This window comes from Lactuca virosa, chromosome 2, assembly GCF_052849685.1.
Source record: "Lactuca virosa cultivar CGN04683 chromosome 2, Lactuca_virosa_CGN04683_v6, whole genome shotgun sequence".
In the NCBI taxonomy this organism is placed as follows: Eukaryota; Viridiplantae; Streptophyta; class Magnoliopsida; order Asterales; family Asteraceae; genus Lactuca; species Lactuca virosa.
Window position 1 is genome coordinate 217480482 of NC_136427.1, and position 16201 is coordinate 217496682.

Genomic DNA, 16201 nt, shown 5'->3' on the forward strand with positions numbered 1-16201 from the left:
GTTTGTATGGTATGAGATATTTTGGGGGAACTCACCAAGATTTGTGCTTCCAGTTTTCAATTTATGTTTCATGTACTTCCAGTTTGAAGGGAAAGGGCCCGACCAGATCGCATCGTATAACCCTATGGTTTCCATATATTGAGATGTTGGGAATTTGTATTGTGATAATATTTTGCTATGATACACTTTTGACTAAGGTTATATGAGTAACATATGTTTTGAATGAATTTAAAAACAAAATATTTATCTATATTTTTGGGGATGTTACAAGTTGGTATCAGACCCTTGGTTTGAGGGATTCAGGCATACTCTTGGGTGCGTCTGGACTTAAATCGAGGGTTGGTTAGATTTTTTATAAAAAGAAACATTTTAATCAAAAGATTTTAATAAAAGAAGAAGGGATGTGATGCGTGCAATCAACTGAGCTCACGTAAGTCTTCCCAAAATACCCATACATATTATATGTTTTATGCTATGATATGAGAATTGTATGCTAGATTAGCGGCTAAGGATCTGCTCAGGATTGCATGATAGAATGCTAGGAGAGATGGCTTTATGTGCCAATTTGTATGAGCTTATAGATTCGCATGCTAGTATCAGATCAGTTATTTGATAGGATGAGATGTATATGTAATGTTTTGATTTGAATTGCCTGATGCTCGAATGCTGCATGCTTTGTACTTTAGGAAATTCTGTGGAAACCAACTAACTAGTGGATGAATGTTGTGCTTTAGGAAATTCTATTGAAACCAACTAACTAGTGGTTACATATTATTGTGATTGGATAATTTTAGAAGGATAGGTTTAACTCTATTGCACAGCTCTTGTTTGAGTCCAACTGTTGTAGTGTGGGACCTGTTATTCGAAGAGTTATCTAGTACTGGTAGTATGTAATCGTCTTCATGTGGTAGTTAGGTGATGTTAGTGGAAGTTCCTTCTGCAGCTGATAGTAGATAAGGGTGAGGAAGGGAGTCCTAGGAAATCCCTGAGAGATGCATTGGTATGTAGGACGCCTTATAGTATGAGGAATCTGCTAGTTGGGAAGATCGACTTGGAGGAGTCGGGGTAGTCCTTTAGGAGGGTATAAATAGGTATGAATGGTAGTATTGGGCCCGTACTACTGAAAGCACAGGATTTATACCCGAGACCAGGAAGACCACGATGAGTCTAGGGAACTCGAGAGTGAAAACCTTCTCGCGTGTTTGCTAATTGTTTATGTGGTTATATTTTAGTATGATGGTGATACGTCATGGAGTAGGGGGTTCTGGATCTGGTTCGGGTACGAGCACCGAACCGATTGATGAGAGGCTACGCGAGTTTATTGCATCTCAGGTTACTAGAGGCATCGTTGATGCGACCCCGACGATATCAGGGTCAATCAAGGAGGGTATCATTGAGCTAATGGAGGATCGCTTTCGGATCTTCAGGGCCAATCTGGCCGCTAGCCAGTCTGGGGCCCACACTCTCTCCTTCAAGAATTTTAGGGGATGTGTGACACCAAATTTCTTTGGGGTGAAGGACCCCATCGCAGTCAGGAATTGGATAGCTGACATTGAGTGTGCTCAGATGACGAGCTTCTGCCTCGAAGGGTCGAAGGTGAGGTTCGTTGCATTATGTTTGAGGAGGGAGACCGAGATTGGTAGGAGGAGGTCGCTATGCTTTGGGAGCCCGAGCCATTGAGGCCATGACCTGGCCATATTTTGTGACCTGGTTTCTAGCAGAGTTTGCACCAGCTGTTGAGGTGCAATAGTTAGCTAGGGAGTTTCTTGACATGAGCCAGATGACTGAGACTGTGGCAGAGATCATTGCCAAGTTTAGAGAGAGGGATTTGTTAGTACCCCCGTATGAGGCCGATGTGGAGATGAGGAAGAACCAATACTATGGTATACTGAGATCTGACATCAGAGAGTTTGTTAGTTTTTCTGCCCACCCGACCTTGGATGACATGATATCCAGGGTGCAGGAACGAGAGATTGATTTAGACCATATAGGGAAGAGGAAGGCGGAGCATGGGTAGACGGTTGGGGTTTCAGCGAAGAAACCCAAGGGTTTTGACACTAGGTCGAAGGTCTAGCAGAGTTGGAGCCGCTGTGGCAAATGCAGCTGGTCACATGATGGGGTTTGCAGATCAGGTGGTACAGACCGCTACAAGTGCGGCAAGACGGGGCACTTTAGCAAGGATTGCACTGCTGTTATCACCACCACCCAGACATCGAATCTGATTTGCTTCCATTGCAATCAGAGGGGCCACAAGAAAGCCAACTGCCCGAGTTTAGCATCAGGAGGACCAGTGGTAGCACTTGAGTGTGCTCAGATGACGAGCTTCTGCCTCGAAGGGTCGAAGGTGAGGTTCGATGCATTATGTTTGAGGGAGTGAGACCGAGATTGGTGGGAGGAGGTCGGCTATGTTGTGGGATCCCGAGCCATTGAGGCCATGACCTGGCCAAATTTTATGACCCAGTTTCGAGCAGAGTTTGCACTAGCTGTTAAGGTGCAACAGTTAGCTAGGGAGTTTCTTGACATGAGGCAGATGATTAAGACTTTGGTGGAGATCATTACCAAGTTCAGAGAGAGGGATTTGTTGGTACCCCCGTATGAGGCCGATAAGGAGATGAAGAAGAACCGATACCATGATATGTTGAGATCTGACATCAGGGAGTTTGTTAGTTTTTCTGCCTACCCGGCCTTGGATGACATGATATCCAGGGTGCAGGAACGAGAGATTGATTTGGAGAATATAGGTAAGAGGAAGGCGGAGCATGGGTAGACGGTTGGGGTTTCAGCGAAGAAACCCAAGGGTTTCGACACTAGGTCGAAGGGCCAGGAGAGTTGGAGCCGCTATGGAAAATGCGGCTGGTCACATGATGGGTTTTGTAGATCAGGTGGTACAGGCTGCTACAAGTGCGGCAAGGCGGGGCACTTTAGCAAGGATTGCATTGTTGTTATCATCACCACCCAGACATCAGATCTGATTTGCTTCCATTGCAATCAGAGGGGCCACAAGAAGGCCAACTGCCCGAGTTTAGCATCAGGAGGACCAGTGGTAGCACCTGTTCCAGTGACCCTACTGATTACTGATGGTCGCCAGGGCAAGGCGGATGCACATGTTATTAGGAACAGGGCTTTTTAGCTAAATGTCGAGGAGGCATGTGCTGCAACTGATGTGGTGATGGGTATGTCTCTTCTCCTTAACTCTTTATTTATGTTGATTTCTCTGCTTATATTTGTGTGTTTTGTTTTAGGATCGTTCCTTGTGAACAGTATATTTGCTTTGATATTGTTTGATTCGTGGGTATTCGATCTTTCGTGTCTCTTGCGCTCAGAAAGAGGTTTGTTGGAGCTCCGAGAAAGTTGGATCATGCATTAGAGGTTGAGATTGCGGATGATCGATTTGGTCCGGGTATCGAGGGTTCATCGGGATTGTGTACTGGAGATGTTCAGCGAGCAATATCAAATCGATTTGGTTCTTATTCTTTTGCACGGGAACAAGGTTATAATGGGGATGGATTGGCTTAGCCCTAATGGGGCGGTGATTGATTGTGAGCATCACATGGTGTGTGTTCGGACCCCAAGTGGGGGAGAGTTGGTGGTCCATGGAGAGGGCGCTCAGCGCGGGCCGGTCCTATGCTCAACCGCTAGGGCGAGACATTATCTTCATCAGGGTTGTTCCGGTTATGTCTTCTATGCTATGGATACCCGGGAGAAGGGTAAGGCGACTGTAGCTGGTGTACCGATTATATGGGAGTACCTGGATGTGTTTCCGGAGTAGTTTACTGCAGTGCCTCCGGAGAGGCAGGTGGAGTTCCGGATTGACTTGGTCCCTGGTGCGGCTCCGATAGCTAAAGCACCATATTGATTAGCTCCACCAGAGATGCAGGAGTTGTCTACACAGTTGCAGGAGTTGTTAGACAAGGGGTTCATTCGACCGAGTAGTTCGCCTTGGGGAGCGCTGATCCTATTTGTGAAGAAGAAGGATAGGTCGCATCGTATGTGTATTGACTACTGGGAGCTGAATAAGCTAATGGTGAAGAACCGTTATCCACTCCCGAGGATTGATGATTTGTTTGACCAGCTCAAGGGTGCATCTTGGTTTTCCAAGATCGATCTTCGTTTGGGTTATCATCAGATGAGGGTCAGAGAGACAATATGCAGAAGACGGCCTTACGGACTCGTTGTGGTCATTACGAGTTCGTGGTGATGCCATTTGGGCTCACCAATGCTCCAGTCGCATTCATGGATCTCATGAATCGCGTGTGCCGACCAATGTTGGATGGGTATGTGATTGTATTCATCGAAGACATCATGGTCTATTCCAAGACCTAGGAGCTGCATGAGGAGCACTTGAGGGAGGTATTGGAGACCCTGAGGAGGGAGAGACTATATGTGAAGTTCTCCAAGTGTGAGTTCTGGTTGCGCGAGGTGTAGTTTCTGGGGAACCTTGTCAACTAGAATGGTATTCTGGTCGATCCGGCCAAGTTTGAGGCCGTGATGAGGTGGGAGGTTCCGAGGTCTCCAATTCGGAGTTTCCTTGGGTTGGCAGGTTATTACCGGAGATTCATTAAGGATTTCTCCAAGATAGTGGTTCCTCTTACTCGACTGACGAAGAAGACTACCTTTTTTCGCTGGGGGCCTTAGCAGCAGGCAACGTTTGAGACCCTGAGACAGAGATTGTGCGAGGCACCAATTATGACCCTGCCAGAGGGCGTTGAGGATTTCGTGGTTTATTGTGATGCGTCGATCATGGGTTTGGGCACATTTTTGATGGGGAGGGGTAGCGTTATTGCTTACCCTTTGAGGCAGATGAAGCCTCATGAGGGGAATTATCTGACACATGATTTGGAGCTGGGGGATGTGTTTTTCGCCCTCAAGATTTAGCGACATTATCTCTATGGGGTCAACTGTACTATTTACACGGATCACAAGAGCCTAAACCACTAGATGGATCAGCCGAATCTGAATATGAGGCAACGACGGTGGTTCGATGTGGTGAAGGATTAGGATTGTGAGATCCTTTACCATCCAGGGAAGGCCAATGTGGTAGCCGATGATCTCAGCCGCAAGGCGGTCGTGGCTCCGATCAGGGATTTCTGTATGAGGATGACAGTGATTACTCCACTCGTGGAGTAGATTCTAGAGGCCCAAGTCGAGGCTATGAAATAAGAGCATCGGAAGAGTGAACGCATATTAGGTCAGGTGGCTTTCTTCGATTATGATAGACATGGTTTATTGACTCTCCATCGGAGAGTGTGGGTTCCTTATCGGGGAGGTGTGCGTCAGGTGCTGATGGAGGAGGCACACAAATCGAGATTCTTTATTCATCCCGAGGCGACGAATATGTATAGAGATCTCCGTCCTAATTATTGGTGACCCTGTATGAAACGGGCCGTAGCTTGGTATGTGGAGAGGTGCTTGACTTGCAGGAAAGTCAAGGCCGAGCATCAGCAGCCTCACGGAATGATGCAGCCGTTAGACATTCCCGTTTGGAAATGGGAAGAAATTACAATGGATTTCATTACAAAGTTTCCTCGAACAACGCACAGAGTGGATTCGATTTGGGTCATCATGGATCGATTGACTAAGAGCGCACACTTTATTCCGATTCAGGAGAGTATCTCTAAAGAAAAGTTGGCTGCCATTTATATCAGGGAGGTCGTGGTACGGCATGGGGTGCCGGTTTCGGTGGTTTCAGACAGGTATGTCAGGTTTACTTCCAGGTTTTGGAAGAGGTTTTACGAGGAGTGGGTACTCGTCTACATTTCAGCACGTTCTTTCACCCGCAGATGGATGGTCAGAGCGAGCAGACCATCCAGACATTGGAGGATATGCTATGGGCATGTGTTTTGGATTTCGGCGGTAGCTGGGATACGTATCTTCTGTAAGCAGAATTTTCATAAAACAATAGTTATCACGCCAACATCGATCAACCTCCTTTTGAGATGCTCTACCGGAGGAAATGCAGGACCCCGATATGTTGGGGTGAGGTCAGCCATCGAGTCATAGGGAGTACCGAAGTGGTACTCAAGACTACCGAGTTGATTCAGCAGGTTCAGAGTAGACTTCAGACAGCTCAGAGTCGGCAGAAGAGCTATGTCGATAAGCACCGATCATACCTAGAGTTTCAGGTTGGGGATATGGTTCTCCTGAAGGTGTCACCTTGGAAGGGTGACATCCGGTTTAGGAAGCGGGGCAAGCTAGGCCCCAAGTATATCGGTCCTTTTAGGGTTGTAGCCCGGATGGGCAGGGTAGCGTATCGGTTGGATCTTCCGGAGGAACTCAGTCAGATTCACAGTACGTTCACGTCTCCCAGCTGCAGAAGTGTTTGGTTGATGATTCCAAAGTGGTTCTATTAGAGGATATTCAGGTGGACGACCGCCTCAACTAGATTGAAAGACCGCTAGCGATCCTCAAGATGAAGACGAAAACCCTGAGGAACAAGATTGTTGACTTAATGAAGGTGCAGTGGCAGCACCGAAAGGGTTCAAAATGGACGCGGGAGCCGGAGAACGAGATAAGGGAGCATTACTTAGAGTTATTTCCGACATCGGACTACGAGGACGAAGTCTGATTTAAGTGGGGGAGAATTCTAGCACCCGAGTTGCCAGGTATGAAATTAATCTTTTATTCAATTTAATTCAAGTTAAAATTGGTGAAGGGATCGTGAGTATGCTGGGTGTACACTAGGTACGCACGACATACTCCATGCATGCGCGTTATCGGAGTGATCCCGACGTACGCTAGGCGTACTTAAGCCAGGGGAAAACCCTAATATTTTAGGGTTTGCACCCTATTTAAGGTCCTTATTTCCTTCAAGTGCATCACCCTTTTAGCCTCCATTGCCTTTTAGTGTTAATCTCGAAACCCTAGCCATCTTAAGTGCATTTTGAGCTTACATAGAGTGTGTGGGTGTTCTTTTGTGGTTTTGAAGAAGAAGGAAGCTTGAGGAGAAGCAAAGGAGAAGAAGGAGCTTGTAGATCCAGAGTTTGTGCATCATTTCTAGCCTATTGAAGGTATAAAGTCTAAAACTTGCTAATTCTAAGTTTGGATCTAGGTTTAGGGAAGATTTTAGCATCTATTCGTCTCATAACTTGGAATTTTGGAGTATGGGCTACTCCAGACCATTTGAGCTGTCCTTTTGGACTCTTAGGGGTGCTTGAAATCACAAAAATCGTATCTTGATGGTTTAGACTCGACCATGCATGAGTTGGTGATCATCTAAGAGAGATAGAGGGCTTAATTCATGGTTTGAGTCCCAATAAGGCATGCAAGAGCATAAAGTTTGCAACTTTATGGCTTAAGACACTTTTATGAGTTTGGATCTAAGTTTTGGACGTTAAAGCTTAAATAATTAAGATATTGGAGCAATTATGGGCTGACTGACTAGTACGTCTGGCATACTCTAGAGTACACTGCCAGTGCCCCGATTCCAGATCATCAGCGTACGGCGGGCGTACGAGCCGTGTACGCCGCGTACGCAGTCTGCAGACTGAGGAGATTTTTGTGCTCGACTCTTGTCGGGCTTTTGACTTGTTTAGGATTGGGCCTTAGGCCCACCTGTTGTAGCAAGACATTTTTGGGCTTTAGGCCACTTTGGGCGCTATTAGGCCATATTAGGCCTTAAGGGCCTTGTTGTTGGGTTTGGAATGCCTTTTTGGACTTGTTGGATTTGGGCCTTAGTGGCGCAGGCCCAATGAGGCAAGATTTAAGCAACCCTTTCTTCTTTTAAGACGAGAATTAGGGTTGGATCCTCTGGTTAGAATATTGTCCTAATTTCTAATTAGGGTTTTATACTTGTTCCTTAGGGAGATGATTTCACGAGTCATTCATTGAATGCGACCTTCAATATGAGGTGAGTTTCCTTCACTGTATTTGTGGGTCGAATGCACCAATGTCGGCCCACTAGTTCATGTAGTAGTACGATGGTTGACTTCATGACAACTGTTTGTTATGCTTGTGTTTGCTTAATGACTCTGTGATTTTTTGTTATGATATTATAAGGTAGTGGTAAGGGGTGAAATAGACCAGGTATCCGGTTAAAATAGACCGAAGGGGATTGCAAGCACCCATATATGTTTGACAGTATTCGGTTGAAATAGACTGAAGGGGATTGCAAGCACCCAAATATGTTTGGTTATATGTTTGTATGGTATGGGGTATTTTGGGGGAACTCACTAAGCTTTGTGCTTACAGTTTTTAGTTTATGTTTAAGGTACTTTCAGTTCGAAGGGGAAGGGTCCGGCCTGATCGCACCGCATCACCCTACGGTTTCCGCATTTTGAGATTTTGGGAATTTACACTCTGATAATATGTTGATATGATACACTTTTGACTAAGTTGATATGAGTAACGTATGTTTTGAATGAATTCAAAAACAAAATTTTTACCTATATTTTTGGGGACATTATACATGTCATGTCTATAGGTACCCCTTTCAAATATAGACGGGGCCTACTGTAAGAGTTGCTAGACCGTATCATTGGCAAATCTTTTTGTCCCCCTACAACAACGTCATATCGTCGGTTTAGGTATGGCCCACTTTTGATGTTTATTTTTTATTTTTTATTATTCCATAAAAATAATAAAACAACTCAAAATTTTCACAAAAATATACTAGCATTCAATGTCTAATGCCTACATACTATTACAAACCATTTAAAGTTTAATATAAAGTCTCTCAAAGTTAAATACGTATCATTCAAAGTTTGATAGTAAAATCTAATTGTCTGTCATCTGAATATTCCTGATTGTCATTCTCATCATATTGTTGTGATGATGGTGGTCGATTCAAGCTAGTCTTATGCGCATCAAGGTCGTATGTAAGCGGCGATGGCCTTGATGGCCATTGGAATGTAGGATTGGTGCTCGCCATTATATTACAAAACTATTACAATGAAATAGTACATAGTAATACTATAACAAGCCTAGTAACGATTCCTTCATTCAACTTTTGGATGTAGTATCAAGATAAATCAATGGTATAAATCGAAGGAACTCTTAGGATTTATGAAACTCCACGACAACAACTATGATGTTCATGAAGCATATTTATGAAGATTCCACCCTCATCCAATGAAGATGGAGATGAATATCCTACATGCTATGTTTATGCATTAAAATTGCAACCATCCTTTCATGAGGCATATTTTATTTCAGCAATGAATTCAAACTCATTTTTGCACAAAGGATACACGAAACGACCTGTCGTCAAAATGCTCATTCGTAGGGGCGGACGCAGAAAAAAATTCCAGGGGTTGCATACATGATTTTAGGAGTTGCACGCCAAAAAAAAGTACATTACAAAGAAAAATATCCCAAAAAAGTTACATTGTTCTGCAAAATTTTAAGGGTTGCATAGGCTACCCCGGGAACACGCTAAATTCGTCCCTACATTCACAATCCCAATCAATTTTTTCAGACCATTCCATAACTCTTCCGAGTTTCAATTTTAAACTAGTTTAACTCTTATCAATCGTCATATATAAATGTTAAAAAATACAAGTAGATATAAAATTTGTAATACCATAAAAGTAGCACACTTATATTTTTTCTTAACATATACTTCAAAGTTTTATCTATAATAGTAATGGACTTACATTAATGTTTTATACAAAATAGATTAGGTAAACTTCTTAAATTAATCAAAATGTTATTTTTTCTTATAAGCTATTAATTAATTACCATACTGTAACTTTCATCCATTGCACTTTACATGTTTATCAATATATGCAATATACTTTATCTTTTAACAAAATAAGCAATGTTCCTAAAAAAACAAAACATACACTAAAAATCCACAAACATGTTTATATAAAATTTTAAATACCTTAAAGATGCACCCCAAGGAGGCCAGAACTAAACAATGATTAATAATATCCACGGAACTAGCAATAGACTAATATTACAAAGAAACAAGCTGGAATGTGTATAAAGTGTTCATTTCTAGCAAGACACAAGTACATGCATATTCCACATAAGTTTCAAATTGGCAACTCACATAATAACATATATACATGAACACCAAACAAGCAATCTACGATTGTTTATGCGTGCCGCTTCTTAATTAAATTACAAAAAGCATTCTATTTAGGTGTCAAATTATGATTTATTTTTCAAAATAAAATTCAAAACATGTAATTTGGCTAAAAACTCAAATAAATTGTTATAAAAAACAAAATGATTACCTTATATAGCTCTTTTGTTGGAGCGGGGAGAAGCTGGAGAGAGGGCCGCAGAGGTGATAACATGTGAAAGAGAGGATGAGAGAGTGAAAGATACACGATAGAGGGAGAGGAAGAGCTTGACAGATGGTGGATATGATCAGCCACATGCACCATACGTTACTAAATGGTTAATTACTCAATGATAAGGCATTACATCCTTTTAAAATCTTTGTGGACATTATGCATGTAATGTCATCAGCCACACCATACGTTAGAATCAACATATATATATATATATATATATATATATATATATATATATATATATATATATATATATATATATATATATATATATATATATATATATATGTGTGTTTTTGTCCGTTAGATGGCAATCAGTACTATATATACCTATACACCAATGGCGACTAAAATCACTCATTGGATTCTAAAAGTCCATTCCTAACCACTACCAAGAGAAGAACAGCAAATTACTTAAATGGCGTCCATCTCCTCCTCCATTGTCGCCAATGTCAGCCGGACCACCGCCATGCACCCAAGCTAGCTTGGCTGCTCCATTCACTGGTCTCAAGTCTAACGTCGCTTTCCCAGTCACCAAGAAGGCTAACAACGACTTTTCCTCCCTCCCCAGCAATGGCGGAAGAGTGCAATGCATGAAGGTATATATATGGTGGATAAACCATAATTAAGTATTCTAATTAGTATCAGAATCAGAATGTGAGTTAGTTTACCAAATTTTATGTGATACAGGTTTGGCCACCAATAGGGTTAAAGAAGTACGAGACCCTTTCATACCTACCACCATTGTCCGACGCCGCATTGTCTAAGGAAATCGACTACCTTCTCCGCAACAAGTGGGTTCCTTGCTTGGAATTCGAGTTGGAGGTCTATTTCTTTTAATAGCCTTTTATTAATTTTATTAACTAATTAATTGATTAATATAAACAAAACATAATTAATTGTAAAGTGAGTAAATATTTATATTTGTGGTGTGTATATATAATAGCATGGATTTGTTTACCGTGAGCACCACCATTCCCCCGGATACTATGATGGACGCTACTGGACAATGTGGAAGTTGCCTATGTTCGGGTGCACTGACTCAGCTCAGGTCATGAAGGAGGTTGAAGAGTGCAAGAAGGAGTACCCCAACGCCTTCATCCGTGTTATCGGATTCGACAACGTTCGTCAAGTGCAGTGTATCAGTTTCATTGTCTCCAAGCCCCCAGGTGTTCTCTAAGCACCAAAACCAACCCTAGGGTGCACCAAGATTGATCAGTCTCTTCAAGACCATAGGCTCTGTGGTTGAGTTAAACAATGTGGAATTGGCATCAAAATTGTTCGATGTGAGGCTTTTCAAGTCCAATTGTTCAAACTTAAATTCATGGTTGTTTTGTTGTTATATGAACACGTAAACGGAAATTTTCTAACTCAGGCTTCAATATTTCTTTATAGTTAATATTCATCACATAAATTGAGTGTATCACTATAGACGGGTAGACCCCTTAATTTGTGGTGCTAAAGACACGTAATCATGTTCTTACAAAACAAATCCATAAAATCTATATACGGTCGTACAAATTATATTCAAAATCAAACCCTTGATTAACAAAATTTTCTAATTTTGGAAGGTGAAAAGTTTTTTACCTACCCTTTTAACCGGATATTTGGTAGATTAACGCACTTTTCCCATTAAAGGAATCGTCTTTAATTATAAAAACTAGATTATGATCCGCGTTAAACGCAGACAATAATTAAATACATATCAAATTAATAGGTGGCTTTGTCTTAGGTTGAATTTTAATAAAAAAAAATATTAGTTAGATTCATTTTTAGAGTTTTTGAACCAAACTTATTAGATAAGAATATTTAATATTTATATTAGAGCAATATGGTTTTTTAATACAATAATTTTTAACATAAATGATCTATGTGATATTTGTTTTATTACAACATAATACGACTTCTTGATTAAAACATATTGTGTAGTAGCTTTATGAATTGACTGTGTTCGGTGTACCAATTCTCATGGAGGCTCATATGGCTCTTTTCATATTGGTCATGTAAAACGAAAAACAATAATAAGTTGTTACATGTACCAGCAAAATTAAATTCTATAAAGAAATTCGATAAAAATTACAAATAAAGTGAGTTGTCATAACCATAAACATCAAATTCAGACATTGTAACTTGGTCGATTTCAAAGTATTTTTTCCTTATAAAAATTAAAATATGATTTTTCAGGCTACACCCAATCACATATACATATCTTCCGATCAAATAAATTATTTCAAAAAAATGTTATTAACAAAAATATAATATTAGTTTCATAATTTGCTAAAGGTTAACACTAATTAATAATAATGAACTTTCACAAATCTTGCATTTTGGTCACTACATCCAAATCACAAATGAAATTCGGTTTAAAGGATTGATTCAAGAAGTGCATCCATGACTTCTTGTAGCTGAATTTTGGAAAATGTTAAGACCTACTAAGATATGAGGGAATGGTTTGTGAGGCTACAGTTGGTTTCTGTAGGGCAACACAAATTCAAAATCGTTAGCACATATCTTTCCTACATGCTTCAATTATCAAATTTAGATCAAACTTGTCAAAATCCATATATATATATATATATATATATATATATATATATATATATATATATATATATATATATATATATATATAAACAGATATGTAACCTAACAATCAAAGAACATATTTTTCGTTGAAATAAATATTATAAATCTACAATTTACACTTTATATATTATTCTTAAACTATATGTTACCTTTTCAGCTTTAATGGTCAGTCACACCTCTTTCTGCCTTATTGTTGTGACACACATCTATATCGAAAATAAAAGAAAGAACTATAGAGAAGAATGTTAACAGAGTGATACTTCATTGAAAACGTAGCAAAATTCTTCATAAGGCCGCTAGGATTCTTCTATAGACCGCTAGAAGGTCTATATAGTAACAATCGATGTGGCATCCATGAGAAGGCACCACTTAAAATAACAGTTTTGATTAATGTAAGTGAAAAAATCATTTAGAATGCTTACCAGTTTTGATTGTTTCCACTTGGATGTGAACATTAACATTCTTGTAGAGAAATGGAACTTCAAATGAACCCTACATAGCTAAATCAACAAACATGACAACACAAAAAGAAGCCTAACTTGACATATAACCAAATTTCCAAGAAATTTAAAAAAATTTAAGGTTTTGCTGAACAATTTTTTCAGTTGATCAGAATTTTATTTTATTACAACCTTATATGAGTAATCAAGAATCTAAATCAAGTGAAAGAAGTAATTATTCATTTAAATCCAGTAAAAAAATTACAATATTGTGAAATTGCATATAATTTACATGTTTGCTTATTGTCTTGGAGATACCCGACCACTTGGATATGTACTATTATTTGATTAATTAGTGCATAAATTACTTTATAGAATATGAAATTTAACGATTGTTCAAATTCATTTACACTTGATTTAATAATAGAAAATGGACAAATTTATAATCATAAAAGTATGCTTAATTCAACAAATTTATTATAAAAATTAATAGAAAACTGAGTTTCTTGAAGAAACAAGTCAAATACACAAAAACGAATAAAAACAAAAAACATTTGAAGATCATGTGAGAAAGGTATGACCAATAAGATGTTTTTGACACTTTTCAATATATACATGGTTAATCTTTTCTCATCTTCAGGATGATAAGTACAAGTGAGTAGAGAAAACAAATTTATAATCATAAAAATATGCTTAATTCAAAAAAATTGTTATCAAAGTTAATGGAAAGTATTTTTGTCGAAATAATCAATTATTAAGTATGTAAGATATTACTACTAAGGGATTTGGAGTTTTGCATCATCCTCAAGCTTCAATAACGTTACAGAAAAAGGTAAGTATAAGAATAATTACATAAAGTTATTGAGTTAGATAGTTGGAAATCGAGCAATTGTAATTTAACATGTATGAGACCGATTATTATATTCAAAATTGGAAGTATTTACTATATTAATAAGAATTAAATACAATGTGACTGTTTTGCCCTTGATGAATTTTGGTATCATCGATGTACACTGAGAAAGAAATAGAATAATTAAAAAGATATATCACGTTGATTTGCAAACATATAGGATGGTTAGTGCGTAAGTTATGGCTTTAAATTTGGGGAGGATTTTAATTTTAATTTAGGGATAACCGAAATTGGTGAAGGTTTGAGCGGAAACATTGATGGACAACGTGTTTGACCAAACATTGGTCAAGATGACGTAAACAATTTGGTATAAGTGAAACACAATAAAAAATATTTATTGCTTTAAATGATGAAATAAAGTTTCTCTTTTAGACATAGAATTCAATCTTCTATTTTGTATATGTAAATGTCTTACACTTGGGTTGCGGTGACTTAGTAAGACATGTGGAACATATGGTGGATAACCTATTGACCCATGTTTAAATCCTGGCACTACTCAGCCTCTGTGGCTATGGAGGTTCGCCTGCAGTGACTCTGTGTCATGAGACATAGCCTCATGTTCGCAGCGGGGGATTGGTCGGTGCGTGAAAACTGACCCGAAAACCCTCGTTAGGGAAGTTCTCTTTCCAAAAAATGTAAAAGTCTTAGTCTTTTCCTCTCTCTAGCGTCATTGTAATGAGTTTTATTATTTAAATCTGTAAAATTGTGGATATCATTAATATCTAAAAAAAATAATATTTCAATGGTAAATGTTTACTAATAAAATTTTCAATAAATTCACAAGGAATTTTAAATAATTGTTTTAGAACACTTAAAAGATTTATAAAAGTTTATAATTTCATAAAAAGTTGTAGTTTGCTAATATTTATATTGAAGTTGTAATGAATAACATTGTAACAATACTGACAAATTCACATTCAAACGGAATAATAGAGTAAAAAATGATTAAAATTCTAAATTCATATGAGTTTAAACTCAAAAGGCAAATAGATGAATAATTCAATATTTCATAAAACCCAAAATGTATTTAAATGATCAAAATTCTAACCCAAAAAACGAATAGTATGAAACAAAGTAATCAAAAAACAAACCCAAAAACCAAATAGTATGTAAACATAATATGAAATCAACCGTACTCAAATCACCCAACTACTCATATAAAATCATGAAAATCATATATTATTTGTCTTTCTTTTGAATTAACAGTTTTGGCTTACCTTCTCCAGAAGTACGACCGGTCATTGATGTTAATGATCGTTTGGTTAAGGACATTGTTTCCATATTATCAACATTGTAAACATCTTCCAAGTTGTGTTTTAATTCTTCATGTCTAGACACTTTTTAAAGGATGTCCACTTAGTTAGTGGACTTGTTAGAATATTTTTATCAAGATTCGAAGCCAGTGTGACGTTATCACCCGTAAACGAAACTGCATCCTAAATATAGAAAATAAATTCATATATCAATCTAAAAGTTAATAAGATTTTAAAGTATTTAAAATATTAGATTTAGTTATATTATATTTAAAACCTTTAAATTTAATGTGTATTGACATCTGAATTTCGCCGATAAAACGTTAAACGAATCGGATTATGGCGCCTATATTTGTAGTACATAGACATATGTTAGTTGATCAACTAAAATATAAAAAACGAATCTAATAAGTGTAATGTTTGTAGTATGTTTCGTAAAAGAATGTTACATGTTCGATGTTAATTTTTTTTCCAATTTAACAGTGATTTTATTATCAACATTGAAGTTTGAGATTGCATAACCATCAACATTGTTCTTCAAATTATAATGAGAAATTTGAATTTTGAACGTTAACTTTTTATCCAAAAGTAATTTCAAAGCAGACGGATAAATCTTCATATTACCCTCCTAAAAATGGAAAAATAAACGATTATAAAAATATACAGACAAAAAGTAAAAATTAGTTTCACGTAAATGAAGTTAATACCGAAAACCTCATTAAAAGTAACTCTTGTGTGTTTTTTTTCCAGAAGTTTCTTTGCGTCACGATC

General features: G+C 38.4%; 1 protein-coding gene and 1 pseudogene across 6 annotated transcripts in view; one reads left to right on the forward strand and one right to left on the reverse strand.

The window, feature by feature from the left end:
• LOC145160199 (uncharacterized) overlaps positions 1–10408 on the reverse strand; it is a 31020-nt gene extending 20612 nt beyond the window's left edge. For 3 of the 5 annotated variants that reach the window (XR_013738061.1, XR_013738062.1, XM_079079308.1), the window contains exon 1: positions 10179–10408. Coding sequence is in view for 1 of the 5 variants with exons in the window: in XM_079079308.1 (XP_078935434.1) it covers positions 10179–10324 (146 nt within the window). In the remaining 4 variants the exon portion in view is untranslated. Of the gene's footprint in view, positions 1–8062; positions 8495–8591; positions 9382–10178 lie in introns of those variants that run through there. The other 2 variants (XR_013738063.1, XR_013738060.1) reach the window with 2 other exon arrangements.
• Positions 10409–10644: 236 nt separating this feature from the next.
• On the forward strand, positions 10645–11611 carry LOC145160200 (ribulose bisphosphate carboxylase small subunit, chloroplastic-like; annotated as a pseudogene). Its single transcript, XR_013738064.1, has 3 exons — positions 10645–10840; positions 10932–11066; positions 11188–11611. The product of XR_013738064.1 is annotated as a ribulose bisphosphate carboxylase small subunit, chloroplastic-like (transcript).
• Positions 11612–16201: the final 4590 nt, after the last annotated feature.